General features: G+C 37.4%; 1 protein-coding gene across 1 annotated transcript in view; it reads right to left on the bottom strand.

Moving 5' to 3' along the window:
• Positions 1-16,504, bottom strand: part of ITGB6 (integrin subunit beta 6) — a 28,597-nt gene extending 12,093 nt beyond the window's left edge. The window contains exons 1-9 of the mRNA XM_069861237.1: positions 16,265-16,504; positions 15,461-15,540; positions 12,546-12,750; positions 11,454-11,700; positions 10,443-10,608; positions 9,753-9,914; positions 8,888-8,983; positions 5,233-5,322; positions 203-337 (exon numbers count right to left, since the gene is read on the bottom strand). Of these exons, the coding sequence (XP_069717338.1) occupies positions 203-337; positions 5,233-5,322; positions 8,888-8,983; positions 9,753-9,914; positions 10,443-10,608; positions 11,454-11,700; positions 12,546-12,750; positions 15,461-15,540; positions 16,265-16,325 (1,242 nt within the window). The 5' untranslated portion in view covers positions 16,326-16,504. The remainder of the gene's footprint in view (positions 1-202; positions 338-5,232; positions 5,323-8,887; positions 8,984-9,752; positions 9,915-10,442; positions 10,609-11,453; positions 11,701-12,545; positions 12,751-15,460; positions 15,541-16,264) is intronic.
• Positions 16,505-16,954: the final 450 nt, after the last annotated feature.

The following is a 16,954-nucleotide window of genomic DNA, read 5'->3' as shown; positions in this document are numbered from 1 at the left end:
AAAATTGTGCCTGTTCAGAGCTGCAGGTCTGCAGAGTACTTTAGGGGCACACACAGGGGACAGAACAAGAGGGTCGTAGATACCACCTGCTTATTTTTGTAACTCGTTTGGAGGAAGATTATTTAGTAAAGAGCAAATGCTCTACCTTGGTGTCCTAATTTCTCTGGAATTCATGTCTTTTGAGAATTTGTTCTTCACTTACTGTATCTCCCACTTTCACATGAGAGCATTTCCTCTGATGCGGAAAAAGGGTCCCGTTGTTGCAGATGGCTGTGAAAGAGAGATTGAGCCCTTCTGTCTCTCCCAAGACCTCCAGCTCCACCTCAGACCTCAGCTCCTTAAAGGAAAAGTACATGAGATGAATGGAGCAATAATACTGCCAAGTGCTGCTAATGCTCCATGTTTGTGTAATGTGGATTGTAACTTATTCCGACCTACATTGGAGTAAATTTGTGGATTTAGCATTTTATTTACAGACTTTTCTATTGAAAGAAAAATAGACAATGAGCAAAACAAAGAAAGTGCCTGCAGAACCGGCTTTCAGTGGAAAGTAATGGTGGTATCAGTTTAATATCCGCTCTGTGGGGCTTATTTCCTGCCCTTGCAGGAGAATAAACTCAGTGTTTTATTAAATCATCTTTCATTGCTAAGTGCTCAACTGACTGACACAGATTTTCCTTTGGCCTGGTCTTACCAAGGAACAGATATGTGCACCTGATTGCATTGCAAGCACTGGGCTATTCCTGATTGGCCAATATTGCCAATTGCCAATATTGCCAATGCCAATATTGCTCTCTGTTTATATCTGCTGGTACAATCAAACCTCACAATGTCTCTCAGAGCAGTGCAGGCTCTGAGATCAGTTTTACCTCAGTGCAGGGCTTCCTTGACTGAGCTCAATGTTTCCAGAGCCAGAGATGAATCCTATGGTGAGCTCCCACAGCCAGGGGGCTTACTCCATTTCTTTCTTCTCTTGATGGAAATTCCTGCCTCAGGAATTGTATTCAACAACGTACTCATTCCTTAAATTGATTTGTTCAATTAGACTTTCAGTCCTTAAGTGAAAAACTTACTTCCTTAATTCTCTCACACCCAGTTTTTTTATACTTAACTCTTAAAAATATTTTATAGCAACTTTGCTTACACAACTTAGTCTTAATCCAAAACTTATAACAGACCATGGGGAAATTCCCTATGATTTCATTGGACTGTGGATCCAGTAAATAGAAATTTTTCAAAAGTACCTTAGCAATAGCAGAGAAAAAAAAAGTGTCATGGACTTGGCTTTGTATTCTTGTGACCTCAATTGCTTTACAAAATACCCTCTGCACTTCAATCAAAGCATGAGGAGCTCGCTGACCTTACTTCAGTGAGTCATTCTAGTGAAGACATCAGGATGACTCACAGGAATAAAGGTCTGCTGGGGTAAAACAAACTAAAAGTAGAATAGGTATAAACCTGCATGGCCAACAACTTTGAACATGCCCTGGATTCCCTGGAAATGTGTCTTAGGGTTGTGTTTGGTGTTTTGGTTTTTTTTATTAACATCTTCTCATTTGAAAAACCTTGTCAGTAACCAAAGCACTTTAATAAACAGCAACACGTCATGCAAGACTCATTCATGTGATTCCCGCAGCTCTTCCCAGCACAAAACCAGAGCAATAAAACTGTGCACTGGGCACCAGGTTGGTAACTTTGGTAGCCCTGGGCATGTCCAGTTTTCCCTTCACATTTTTTTTAAGAATTAGGTGCTTATGTTGCTATTCAAACAATGCAGAGATTCTTAGAAAATTATTTGTTTGCAATAACTGGGCTCTCAAAAAATACCAAATATAGCTGCGAATATTGGTACATGCTAATGTTGGAAATACCACCAAATAGACCTACTTCCACTCTCTGCAAAACTACGAGTCTCAAACAGAGTGCAACCAGGAGAGAAAATTAAATGCTGCTGAGCATCAAGTTTTAATGCCTTGAATCCTGGTGCCATTATGAACATCCCTTGCTGTTGTAAGAGTCAAAATACACACCGTACGCCACTGAAAAATGAATGCTTAAACAGTGACAAACTCTGTTTCTTACATCTTAATATATGTGAAGACTTCTAATGGTGTTTTAAATCTACAAAGCTGCCTGGCCATAGTCTGGGGACAAGCAGCACACAGTTTAGTAAGCTTTAAACCATTCACAGAGAAATATCTGCTTTTAAAAAAAAATTCTGAATAAAACAATAGGCAAATAGGTGTTACAAAATTTTGCCTTTGTGTTACCCATCTAATTTTAATATATTATTTCTTTGGTCTTATTTTCCTGTAAGTGAAATGGAGCCAAACAATGAAGAAACAAACAAACAAAAAAAACAGAATGGAATTTTTCTGGAATTTTAGAATCCTGGAATAATTTTAATCAAACAGCTTTGCATCTGTCACAATGCAATTTAGCCCACAGCTCTGCAATACAAAGTTATGTAGAATTCGATGTTAAACACAGCAGGTAGAAATGTGCTTACAGAAGAAAATGAATCCTGTGCTTACAGAAGAAAATGAATCCTACTTAGAAAGAACACAAGAACTGCTTACAACAAGTATTTTGGCAGCTCAGATTTTCTTAACTTGCTTACTTCCTCTCTGAATCTTTTAGATAGCAACATGTGGTGAATGGTATTAGCAAACCTTGGGTTTGCACAGCAAGTGAAGACTGGAAAGCACTTTAAAAATGTTAAAAGATTTAGCCTAACTCTACTCCTAAGGGGGAAAAATATTTCTTTGTTGTGGGTAGAGAAACAGAGACAACAGGCATTGAATTACACTGCTGAGAGTATTATGAGAGAGTTGTGACAAAAATGGAATTAGATCTTCTGTTTTTCATGTGATTTGTTTAAACCTCATTTTCCCCTTCCCAGTCCAAAAAATATTCAGACGTCTTCACATATGTCAAATAAGGTGGGTTTCAGTGTTGCCTGCTTGGAAGATTTTCCATCGTGAAGCGCTAAGACTGTTAACTTTTAAGGTTACATATAATAAAATGAGCTCTGGGGAATTTTGAGTGTGACATGTTGCTACTTGTACACTTTGTACATCTTGAAATGTACGTGGGATTTTAAGAACGTATGAGCAACTCTGGCTCATAGTCCAGACATGCTGCACCTGAATGAGGACATGACAAGTTATGCCCCGGGGGGCAAGAGCACTGCTCCTGCAGCCACCTTCCTGCTGTTATAGGAGGAGCTCAGAGCCCCTCCAAACCCTGCCTGCAGCACAGCTGAGCCCAGGACCAGCTGAGAACTCAGAAGCTGCGCTAAGGTGACCCCTGACAGCTCTGGGAGATGATCTACTCAAAGCACACAGCAGCTAAAAAAGCCAACAATGTCCTGGGCATCACCAGCAAGGATGCTGAGAGCAAGACAAAGAGTATCGTTTTGCTTCTGTATTAGCCTTAGTGTGCTCTCTCAGCGTGCTGCAAGGTCTTCTGGTCTCCACACCTTAGGAGGGACTCATTAGTGGGGATGTTAAAGAGAAGATCCACTGAAGTCACTAAAGGGTTGGAGCAGCTGAGGAGATACTTAAAAAGCAGAGATAGTCCAATTTGAAGAGAAGTTTGAAGGAGTGGAAGGTGTCTCAGAGATAAAATATGAAAACATGAAGATAAGGTGAATGCAGAGCTGTTATTCACCAAACCCTGAACTAAGGTTCACTCAATGAAACTTTAAAGATTGGGTAGTTTAAAATGGAAAAAAAGAAAAATATATCTTGACACAGCACTGAAATTCTTTTTGCCATAGAAGGCAATAGAGAGCAAAAATATCAGCAGGTTCAAAAAAAGAGATTAGGAAAGAAAATTGTGGACAATAGGTAACACTAAGGGAAGAGACAAGGATGCACTCTCCACCTTTCCAGTGTTCCAGCAAGGCAGAAGGTGCTGTGACACTGCAATTAGAGGAAGAATCATTCTGTGCTTAGCACAATATTGCAGGAAAGGCTGCAGGACACAGCACGGGAACAATTATTTTATGCTTTTCCCTTATTCACTGGACAATGAAATGGTATTGCAGCTGTTAAATGCAGGAACCTCTGTCTATATGTCAGAGTGCCAGCCTCAAGAACCCTGATTGGATCCAGATGTGAATAACAACAGGCTGGGCTCCAGAAGTGAAATCTTGCTGCCGCTGGATGTTTAGCAATAACTTTCCTCCATATTTACTACAATGTGTAGACTCCCAAGATTAACCTTAAAGTTCTTAGCTTATTTAATTTTCCACACGATAGATAATCTTCTGGGATTTTTTATTTCATTAAAAAATAATCATAACTCACCAATTGTATTGCTTTTATAGGAGTTGTAAGAATTTGGTTTGCCTTCCTACCATCAAGGCCAAAATAATTTTGAGCATAATGATTGTCGTCTCATTCAGGTGGTAGGAGGAAGAGCAGAAAAAAGATAAGGAAAGAAACAGAAGCTCTTTGCAAAAAGTTATTTGGCATTGTAGCCGAGTAGTAGAGCAGTTCTTTAATAAAAAGGTGCTGAGATGGAAGAGAGAAACTTACGGTGTTATCAACATATATGTAAATTAATATTTCTGTGTAGAAACATGTAAAACTGTCTAAAAACATTCCCTGACAGAAGAGAATTAGACAGCCAGGATGCGTTTTACAAACAAAGCTCTGAAGTGCAGCTCTGTGTTTATGTTCCTGTCACCTTTACTATATTTCTTGGTATTATTCAAAAAGCCTGTTTCATCTCCTGTATTCCATATTTTAAAAACCTCAGAACAGCCTCACAGGGGCAGCATCAAATTGCTAAAGCCAAGAAGATCACTGAGCACAGGACAGTGCTTTTTTCACCAGATATTCCTGCAGAGCGATTGTGCATCTGCTCTGGTGACGGATACAGATGGGAAGAGAGTTGAGTCCTTGCTGAGCTATTGAACTAGCGGTCATGAACACCTGTACTAAAGAAAGCTTAAGAGTAGATGTGAGATACAGGACTATGAAAAAGCAAGACAGATAACACCCTGATGTTAACTCAGCATTCCAGCAGAACTAAGGAATGAGAGAAGGTTATAGGATTTTTTTTCTGTGCCTACTTAATCCTCCTTTTCCTGTTAAGGTCAGTGTCTAAGAACGAAAAATTCCACACTGATTACAAGAATGTAAAACAAATCAAGGACAATTATTTTTACGAAACTGCAATCTGATTTAGAAAATGTAGACATGGAGGAAGAAAACACCTTACTTGATATGCAGCAATGATCAACTGGAGAATATTTCCAGAATCCTTCTGTAGTCGTCCAACAGTAGCTCCAGGAATAAGCTTTGCATAGTTCTGAAAATAGTAGTTTTTTTAAAAAAAGAAAAGCATAACAAAATCAGGTTACAAGATTGGTATCAAGGTACTGCCATCTGGAAAAGATCAAAATTTATTGAAGCCACTCAAAACACATAGTAATGACATTTTCAAGAATCCTTGCAGATTCAACAACACATATCCTGATAGAAAGTCCTTAGAGAAGTGCTGGTTTCACTGAAAATTAATGGTACTTACATTGCTAAATCACCTCTGAGTGCCTGGAAGTTTGAAACCATAGTATTTTTCAGATGTAGTTTTTCAAGTTTAGAATGAAGGTATATTCTATCAACAGCTGCATTTTCTCTAATAAAAATAACCAAAGCCAGAATCAGCTGCTCTACTGTTGCCGTACTATTTGGGAGCCTTGGACTCTTTATTCAATAACAGCCGTCACTTTTTTATCCTTGCAAGCAGCTGAGCACCTTGTATTGTGGTTTGTGAGGGCACAGAAGTTACTAGGTTTAAACTAAGGGCTGCAAGAACTGTGAAGAAAGGCCCTTAAAAAACTTCTGCTGGTTTATGATTGATGTAACAACTCACATGTGTCCCAGTGGTCTAAGGCAATGATTGACCGGATGTTGATTTTATGTTAATAATATAGGGCCAGTTAATAATTGATTTCAGTGATAAGTTTTCTTTTCTTTTTGCATTAAATTGCATTGTGACTCTAGCATGACATCTAGCAGCTAGATTTTAAATATGCTTTATTAAAATTTATCTTGCCTGATTGTTAACTGCATGAATTCCTGCTTGTACACATGCCTTTGAAAAAGAATGTGTTCATCATTAAAAATACATATTGTAACTTTCCTTTTCCTTTACAATTAATCATATCAATACTATTATTTTAATTTTAAAAGTTCCAGAGAACTATTAATAAGCATGGATAATTTGATACCCTTACATCCCCCTTATACTTTACATCTCCAAAAGCCCTGGGATTACTTTATATATTATGTATGGAATACTTATCATTCATTGGATTTCTAAAGTGCTATTGTAAATCAGTAGGGTTAACTGCATTTTAAGTTACAGCTGGTGACTTCGCATTCCTGATTCCTCCTGTGACTAGTGCTCTCTCTCAAAGATTCCTATAATACTGAAACTCGGCATTTTGTATGCGGGGACCTTTCGGGAGATAATTAGAAGAAAAGATGATAAAACCGGAATTTGAAGTATAGCACCCTTTAACCTGTGGCACACAAAACAAACAGCAGGGATATACTGTTCTGAAGACTTTTTATCTTTCCTCTTTGAACAAAAATTTTGTGCATGGTGATAAAAGGATGACGTTGCAAGCCCAATCTAAGCATGTATCTCCAGTCCATTGGCTAAACCCTGCCTTTTAACACATATTTCTGTTTAACCATTAACAAGGCGAGGTAGAATAATGCTTTTGGAGTACTTTGTCATGAAACTTTCCAAAGGATGTAGTGGAATTTAGCCTTTCAGCAAATATTCATTAAAAGATGAACTGCCTTTTTATAGAGATACTCTGATTCATACTATTGATATTTGATAATTATGTATTTGAGTTTAGTGGGCTTATGTCTAACTTTAAGAAATGTGACAGATAGAAGAATTTTCATCATAAATAGGCTGTCATACCAAATTTTTAAGAATCATTTGAAATTCTGTAAAAATGTGGAGACTGGAGTATTTCTAGTTCAATTTTTCAGGAGTGAAATGCAATCTGAAAAACACCATTTTCAAGCTGTAGTCTCCTGTGACATAAAAAGAGATAATTTTTCAAAAAAAAAGAGCAATTTCTGTTCAAAAGAAGTGCTACTTAGCCAGGACTAAAGAGGGAATCTTATTTCTCATCTAAGTTTTAATAAATTTTTAAACAGTTCTGCTTGAAAACAAATAGTATCAACAATAATGACAACTACTTCATGAGACCTTAAGGACTGGTGCTTTCTTTTATATTGAAATAATATTTACACAGTTTAACCAAATGTCATTATTATTGTAATATTTGTGGCTGGTTTTAAGATAAGAGCTTTTGCAGAATAAGAACATTCTCTGCTGCTTTGATAAGAGTCAGCTGAGACTAATGATGCAAAAAGTTAGACATATATGGGTATATTTTAAAAAGACCTTTTCTTTCAGGGAAAAAAAAAAAATCATCTTTTTAATAAGTAATCTCAAATTATCCGGGCTCAGCATAAGAAACTTCCTCCTCTCTCTTATACTTAAGTTTGCGAGGCCTTACAAATGTTTACACCTGACTACTGTTAAAGTTCTTGTGGTCAGGGAGAACTTCACACCTAAACCTTACCCTTGTTTTAGATTGCTGAGCAATAGCTGTTTGGTTGCATGGAAGGACTGAAAACTAAAACTGGCTGTGTTACAAAAAGACATATTCCCTGCTTGTGCAATCCTTGATACTTGTGTATCAGGTAATAATACATATACATGTGAGTGAATTAACAGAAAATTCAGTTGAAAAGTATCAAGAATATCAAATTACTGAATTATTTTGGGCAAACATGTTGGGCATTTTAAAGGGTTAAAAATACAAAATATTAATTTGACACACTGACCATTGCACTTAAGACTAATGGGATATATCAAGTCTATTTAAAGAGGTGCTTTTTAAGTCCTCACAGTCATTTTGATGTATGTTTATCCCTAAAAACTGAATTATAAATAGAAATGGTCAGTTTGGGGGTTTTATATAATTAGATGCTGACTTCAAGTAGATTTGAGATGAGATATTTGAGGACAGGCTTTCCACCTCGAAGGATAATTAAGTTGTGGGGGTGTTGAGGGAATTACAGCATCTCTATCACTGAGGCTTTGAAAAAGAAGTGAAACACCAAGATGAGTAATTTAATAGTAGAGCCCAAGTGCCAGTTTAGGGACCTGTCCCAGCTCTTCCAGGCTACCTGAGCAGTGGCCTTAACACAAGAACATCCCTCATTGTCTTGCTTTATTCTTTTTACATTCTTAAACACGGACATCTGGTTATTTACAGTGATACAACAAATTTGAATCGCATAGTTGAAAACATGACACTATGGTCCTGTTTGCAGGTCCTACAAATACTCTTGAACGTGTGGGAAAAAATGCAGTAAGATATATATTATTTTTGTTCTTGCTTTGACTGATTTTCTACATCACCTACAGGACAGAAAGGAGCTACCCAAATAAGACAAGTGTGTGTTTCAGAATATATTCTTGTCTTATAAATGTAAGAACAGGCTCAACTGTCCTTAACTAGCTTTATAAAATACAAAAAGCTGATCATAACGATTACACTGAACAGTTTAGCAATGCTTGGCTTGACAATCCTTCATTGAAAAAAATAGTGCAATTCAACACGAAATCCAATTTAGAAGTTACCTAAAAACATAAAAATCAGTGCATGAATAAGCACTTCCTAAGAGCCTTTCTCTGACATATCATTTCTTAGCTATTTTTATTACATAAATGTCTTAGAGAATTCCATCCTTAATACTAGAATTACTGTATCGGTTGTGGAAAAGGGTGAACCTTTAAACAAATACTGGAGAAGTGACCATTTCAGCTTGCTCACCTCATATATGTGAACTTGCTCGTTCGTTACAGCAAAAATTAATAAAACGTTGTTTTGTACAAGTTTGTCGATTAATTGTCCAATTGTAGGATACTCCTGCAAACAAACAGAAGAGAGATATATCAATGCATTTTTCATGTGCATCAAGTTGCTAATTATCTCCCATGAAGATTCAAATGATCATAATTAATACTGTATTGTCTGTACAGTATGCACTATAATTAGGCACCACATGTGTACAAAATAAAAGACAGTATACATAATATCCTTGCCTTGTTTTTAAAGGAAACTCCTCTGAGAAAACTACAGTTCAAGGAAGGTCCCAGTCCCTTTATACTGGGATACTTGGCTCAGTAATGTCTGTGAGATATAATGTAATCCAAAGAATAATGCTGTGCCAAACCACAGTGTATTTGTCCTACACTGAACACCGTGGTGTATACATTCAGTATTTTTGAACACTAAACCTTGAGCTGATAAAATCTCCTACATGAACAGTGCCCTACAAATTCCTGAACTCCTCCTGAATTCACACCCCTGCAGGGAACATGATTAATGCAGAATTTCCCTTCCATGCAGAAGGAAATACTGGTGAGTCCTGTTCTATGTGTTTTCTAGGTCAACAGGAACAAGATTTGTGCTTCTTTTTCCTAGGCACAATCTATCATAATTCCACACAAATACATTGTTTTATTTTTACTAAAATGTGCAATTACAAATAAAATACATGACAGTAGATATCTGGATTACCCAACTCTTACACATTTCAGTGACGAAGGTATAATATCATTTATTTTCTAAGCTGCTCATGTTAGTCTTTAAATTTCCACAGTGTGAGAATTGTACAAAATTCATAGTAAATTACCAGAATGGTTGACATGGAGTATTCATTGTTGTGGTCCAAATGACAGTTCCCATCATTAGGAATTACGATCCCTGCCAGTTTACTGTCCATCCCAAAATGAGAATCAGCATCACTCACAAACACTAGCAAATGTAGAGAATCATTCCTCCATCCAATTTTTTCCTGTCGTTTAAAAGACATCAGTTTAGCAGGCTGTATTACACTGACAATATATAAAAGCAGCAAAAGATTTGAACAACAGCATCTCAAAATAAATTAAGGGAATCATTCTAAAGGAAGTGTCAAAACATGACAACATCTCTTTTAAGAGACGATGTTCATTCCATTGTCTTTGGCAAACATTTTGTCTCCCTAATTTTAATGTTTAATAACACGGGCTGGCCATGTTCATGTCAATCTGCTTACTACTCTAAAGAAAGTAAAAATAATAAAACAAAAAAAAATCAAGAAAATAGACCAAGTTATTATACAGTTAATATTTTTTTATCCTTGCCTATTAAAAAAAACCACTTAAATATTGCAATACACAGTTAATTTGATACAACCAAAAGTATTTTCACACAAACCTAATGAAGCTTAAGATTAAAAAATCTTGAAAAATAATGATCTGCTGCTTTGAAATATAGCTGTATAATACTAGAAGTGGTAATATACAGAATGATTAATATCATACCTAGAAATTTCAATTACCTTGCAAACAGCTGCCTGCATAATTGCATCAAATCCTCCCTCTGGAGTGTCTATATTAGCTGAAATTCGCTGTTGTTTCACAATTTCATTGAATTTTTCAGCATCATTTGTTAGTGGCAAAACATGTTTGTATCCAAAGGTGGGTAAGCACTCGTACGGTACGCTTCTACAAGATAAGTGACTTATGGATAACACAGAGTGAAAAATAACTACAATGGCTGCTTCACAAGACTGTCTGGATTAGGTTTTGGTCATGTATGTCTGTATTTGAGATAAAACTAGTGAAAAACATAAGAGAATCATAGACCATCCTGTGACATGGGCAATGCAAACAGGTCACATAAAGCCTGGGAATTGTTTCTTTAGAGCAAAGTAACTCAGCCAGTTAACAACATCCAGTCCTTGCTGTGCCTTGTTTTCATACCCAGAAACGCATTAGGATCTATACTTCCTTAATGATATTCCGAGAGTACCACCAAGCCACTGCAGTCCTGCTTCAGGCTGCAGAGCACAGCAACTCCTCCACACAGGTTAGTAGAGGGCTGCAGCAGCCTGGGTTTGGGGCTTACTGCTAGACTTTAAGAAAAAAATGTCAGGAAAACAACATTTATGGATAAAGGAAACTGCTATCCTGTGTTGCATTTGATTTTCACCTGCTTGGTATAGAACTGCCATAAAATTCTTATATATATGTATATTCTAGCAAATCAAAGAAAAACACATCATTATTCTCCATAGCTGTTTGCTGTCCTGTAAAGTGCATTTGTAACCAGCAGCAAAAGCTAAAAAGCAGAATCACTTCCAGATTCCTCTCGCCAAATAACATAAGACTTGACAGAATAAGGATAAGAATGCAAAACTAAAAAACCCAAATCTTGTTTCCCTAACTCACTCAGTCACCTTTGGAAGAGGGCAGAGGTTCCATTGAAACTGCTGAATTGAATTTCATCGTGAGTATTTAATATTATGACTTCACGTTGGCATGCAGAGGTAGATATTTTCCCTGCCTACCTGCAAGGGTTGTTTATTTCTGCAGCTGTGGTTTTGATAAATGGTGAAACTGGTTTTTCAACAAAAGATCCAAATCCCAGTCTGAAGTTGCTTGTCAGTTTTGACATTTCTTTGGAAAGAGTTGAACCCAGTTCTTTGATTGTATTCAGATCATCATCCATGGAGGCTGAAAGATCCATGAGGTAATAGAGATCAATTGGATAATCTTCAGTTTGGCGAACTTTGATCTGTATTGTTTCTTCATGTCCTATGAGGGTTATGGGAAAGGGGATACATATCAGCACTTCCAAAATAGAAGTTATGAAGAACACTGCGTTGTTCATGAACTTACATGTATGGTGAAGTAGGTTTGAAAAAATAAAAACAGTTCTACTGTTTTTTTCTAAATAGTTCTTCAGTAAAGCTGTAACCATAGATTTATACCTGGTTGCTGTAACTTAAAAATATGAGAACATCACTTTGGCACTATGCAGCTTCAGAAATTTTAGGTATGAAGCAAGTTAAAAGTAAAGGTAGCACTTTTGGGACATACCATTTACTTTAGAAACTAAAAGAAAACCCGAGTATATGCACAGGTCTCATCCTCATTTCCAACGCTATGATATGACCTAACAGGGCGTCTCTTACATTTCTTTATTCCAAATTTTCTCCAGGAAAAAAATCAAATCTCAAGGACCCCGAATTAGGTCTGGTGTGTTTCCATAAATGTCACTGGTACCTTGTAAATCCTCAATGCAAGGTTTAATGCTGCCTCTGAGACAGCCTGTTTGCCAGACCTGCGGGGGAGAGGCACAGGAGCAGGGCTGGAGTGGTTGAGGTCAGCTTCCACTCTGTCACTGCCACCTCAATGGCAAATGAATAGAAGAACTAAAAAAAATATATCCCTACTTCTGTGAAGTATCCAGCACTTCTGAAAGTATTGAACTCAGTCAAATCTAGCTTTCATCTGATGAGTCAAGTGATAATTTTGAACTCAACACAGGTTTTTTATCCTATCAAGACTTTTTTTCTGACCATTCAGTCTAAGAAGCTTCAGCAGATCACATTGGCTGAAAAAAAATATACCCCACAACTATGAATTGAGTGAATTACCTGGTCGCAGCCTGAGAGTTAATTTTTGAGGAGAAATCTGTGTGACATCAGAATTATTCTTCTTGGCTGCTACAGTTAAGGGCTTGTTGCTGTGAATTTCTAATTCTGAAATGGGAAATTCAATCAAATTCAACTGGCATCCTTTTGACAAAAGGTTTTCCAGGGTATCGCACCTCCCATGAATTCCAGCTGAGTCTGTGTAATTCTAAAGCAAACAGGAGAAGGAATGGATGAGTTAAATGAATTTACAGACTAGCCATCGGCACCTGGCTGACAAAAGGTCAATCCAAGGCAGGGAACAGAAACAAAGATGCAAGTTAGTGCAAACTAATGCAGTAAGAGATCTAGGTAGCACAGAAATCTAAATTTGCCCTTCATGGATCATATCACACAGGTGTATAATTAATGTAACTTACACCGATTTGGTATCCTGGGAGAAACTGCTCTATTGTTGGGGAATGGGAATTGTGCCACTCACTGCATTTGGCTTCCTGCAGTGCTGGGAACAATAACACAAAGCCCCTGTGAGCCCCTAATTTTTCTGCTACAGGATTATGCCTCAAGCTCATCAGCCTTTCCTAAACAGTTTTGAACGGCTGACGGAACACCCTTTAACAGCAGAAGAGATCTCACAGATCATAAACACCTACAAATTTTGTGACAAACTGATGGTGGGGTGCCCAGTGTTCACTGTTTTATTCTGACCTGCTCTTTCTCCTCAGCACTCATTTAACGTGTTCACTGAAGCAGGCAGCAAGTCCTTGTTACTCTGCCTGGTGCCCAGCAAGCAGCACAGCCTCCCTCCTTCACTCCCCAGTGCATCTCCCAGCATGCCCACATCTACCTGGTTACAGTTGGACCAGCATCCCAGTTGACCTTTTCCCATTGGGAGGAAATCACAAACCTATCAATATCAGTTGAATAGCTTGCAGTTCATTTTTGTTACTACATTCAAAGCCCTCGATACGCATTCCTTCCCACAACACTGCTGCAGGGTAGGTATTACCCCCACATAAGTGGGCAAAGTTAATGGTTAGTTTTACAAAGAGGCTTCTGTACCTTATTACCAATTCCTAGAGCTATGTCTAAAATTTAGATCCTCAAAATCAGTCAGCTGCCTGCTGAAGAGGAAACTGCTCTGGCCTGCAAGACCTTTGACCAAAACCTGGCCAGTGCCCACCAGAACTGACACTGAAATGTTCAACTCGTGGCTGAGAGTCACGGGCCCGTGCCACAGCACCGTTCCTGGGTTTCAGTAATGAACCTGGGGTTCAGCCATTAAGCCACAAAAACTGTCTGAATTTGGTCACTGAAAAGCTTTCCATCCAAAGCAGAACAAACTTATTTAAACCTATTAATACCATAACTGGGACCCTTCTTTCCACCAAAACGTCACCCATCGTGTCTGGAAATTATCAAGGACCTTTTATGTTTTGGTGGAAGCAATGCTGAGAAACCTGGTGCAAACAGCGTTTTATTATTCTTCACACAAATCGTGATGCCTTTGCTCAGGCAAAAATCTTGCCAACTGCTTCCTGAATACAACGCAGATAGAAATCAGGTACCATTATAAAACTTTCACAGGGAGATCCGTATCACCTCCTTTAGCTACTTCCTTCGGGTTGCTGGCTTTTTGAACCATGTGTGAAGAGGCAAACGTATTTCATGTACAATTATAAAGTGCATTTTCATCCTACAGAAAGCAATGGTTTCTTTGGAAACACTTGTGTTTACTCTGATACTAAAGCTCCTACATCTTTTGCACTCTTGATGTTCTCTAGCAAACAAGTGAATGAGCCTATGAACAAAGAAAAAAAATCATGTTTACTACTCTGAAACATTCAACAGTTACACAGTTGAGTTTCTTTTAAAAAATAAATCAATAACTTGTTTCAATTTTTTTTCTGAATATACATGGCAGTAGCCAAAATTCCATGATCAAATTTCATTTCAAGAAATTCCTGGTTTGGTTATTAAGTACAAACATAAAAACTACCACAAACACACTAATGTGGGTGGGGGCTTTCTCATGGTAACGTTTTGCAAACTGCAATATTATTTTTAGAAAACTTATTTTTTTAAAATGTGCTGTTCGGTCTTTGTCAACTATTTCATAAAGCAGTATGTTATTCCTGTCCTAGATAACATTTTGCTATTGAAAAATGCAATACTTTTAACAGCAAAGATGTAAATCAGAAACTGTCATGAAAATTACTTTTTTTTTTTCCTATTATTTCTGGAAAGTTTTTAATTGTGGCAGCTGACTATCTTATTAACAGTAATTAACTAAGACCTAGAATATTTACTGTGAAGTAGGAGACATTTTTTAGCATTTAAAAGTAGAGATGTTAAGTGACTTGCCCAGGGTTACACAGAAAGCCTGCAGCAGATGCATAGGAAACAAATACTTATATTATTTTCTTTAAGCCAAACGTTTTATCCAAAACACTCACACCTGTATCATACTAATCATAAAACTGACACTATCATCATACTTACAATCAACCACAGATTTTGTATACACAAACTGACTGGAGCACCTTCTGTTTACGCTGTCTGGTTTGATGTGTAAGATGTGGTCTGGTCTCTGACTTGACGTCTGGTGCTTCATCGTCAGCACTGTGGGTGAGTCAGCCCTGAGGCTGGTGACCCTTTAACAGCACTTTCATTTCTACCTTAGATGAGGAAGGTTTGTTTTGTTTTGTTTAAAAAAAAAAACCCACAGACATGCAAAACAATGAATAATGGACCATGAAGTGTAGATCGAATTCCACTTTTGATTCCCAGAAAGTCTTCCCTGAGCGCTGCATGCATTGCAAACCCATGGGCTGACCCAATTAAGTCAATATTTCATCACTCAGAGCTGCTACAAACACTTCAAGCCTTTGAAATTTTTTTTATATCATTTACTCTACCTCTTGAAAACACCAAGCGCACTGTGGTCCGGAAAGCAAACAATCTTCACAAGTCACTGCACTTTCCTGAGAACAGGTCCCTAAATTTAAATCCAAGAAGATAAAAGACTTTATAATGTGTTTAACCATTCAGTTTATGAAGAATCTTGTCATTTAGAAGATGTTTAGCCATATTTAGGATTACTGATAGCATTCCTTAATAAGGGTATTTCTATTGTAGAAGCTTAACTCTCCAATAAAAACTAAAGCCCCCACAATTGACATGCGTACTTTCACATGCTTGGCATTTCATATGCATGACATTCACTGAGAACACATTACTAGTTTTCTCCAGTGTGCCTGATAGAGTGTTACATGTGTTTCTGATAACAAGCGGGTAAGACATTACATTACCAACATAACCAGTTTTATGTTCACCCTGTATGCGTAATATTTCTTCACCCTGATGTCTGTAGATGCAGAATAAATTAAAACTATATCAAGTAAGTACTGATGAAATGCTGAATTACATATGTAGTATTAAGTTTCTCAGTGGATCAAATACCAGCTGATATAACCAAAATTGTTTAAGTGCCCATCCCTTTCATAAATGTTGTGCCATGTAATGATCACATAATTCTTAGATGAATTTGTAGGATAGCCCTACAGCAGTCTTTCAAAAAAAAAAAACAAAACAGAAAAGGGATCAGAAAGGCATGATTAAATACAGAAGACAGAAAGCTATTTAGTATCAACTTCAAGTAAGAAAAAAAGAAAAATTAGTTTTGAAATTGATAAATTGATGTCTCTAACTCTGAGCCTTACCTTGTACATAGCAATTTCTTTGCAGAAATAGGAAACAGAGGTAAAGCAATTCAATCCCCATTCGTTTTCAGTGCTGGCTGCGTGACAAAATATATTAGCGTGTTAATTATAGTCCGTGTAAAGCTAGAATGTTGTAAAAATCATACGTTCCAGAGGGTATGTTTTCAGATGTCACCTCCACCAGACTGTAAGGAAACTTTAACTCTACCAGAACAGAGCATGAACAAAAGTGAAAACAAGGACTACCTGGGCAGGTAAAGAGGACAAGCTGTGCATAAAGTAACGTGAACATGGTTATCACTTCCTTGTTTTCCTGGACTCCTTATAAGGTATGAGGGGAAAATTCATGCAGGTGAAGATTTCTTTCAGTCCCAGTTGCTCTGGGTCCTAGAGCAACCCAGCCAAGAGAGCGGGTTTTCGGGTGTACAGCAGCTCTTAAAAGACTCCTCTAAAATAATGCTTTTAATTATTCCCTGAAGAAATGTGTTAGGTAGATGGATTATTATGATTGCTGAGCGAGTATACCTGGAGAGATGTAAAAATCCCATTTTTTCAGATTTCCTGGTGTGGAGAGAAATTTGCAGAAGGAACTGTGAAAAAAATAAAAATAAATTGTAATTGAGGACGCGGCTTTAGTAATTCAAGTTACGCAGTGTATTTATTGTATTAACAATGCAAACTGAAAAGGAA

Source organism: Phaenicophaeus curvirostris, chromosome 7 (assembly GCF_032191515.1).
Source record: "Phaenicophaeus curvirostris isolate KB17595 chromosome 7, BPBGC_Pcur_1.0, whole genome shotgun sequence".
Lineage (NCBI taxonomy): Eukaryota > Metazoa > Chordata > Aves > Cuculiformes > Cuculidae > Phaenicophaeus > Phaenicophaeus curvirostris.
Note: the sequence above shows the minus strand (reverse complement) of the source record. Positions and strands in the feature narration are given on the sequence as shown.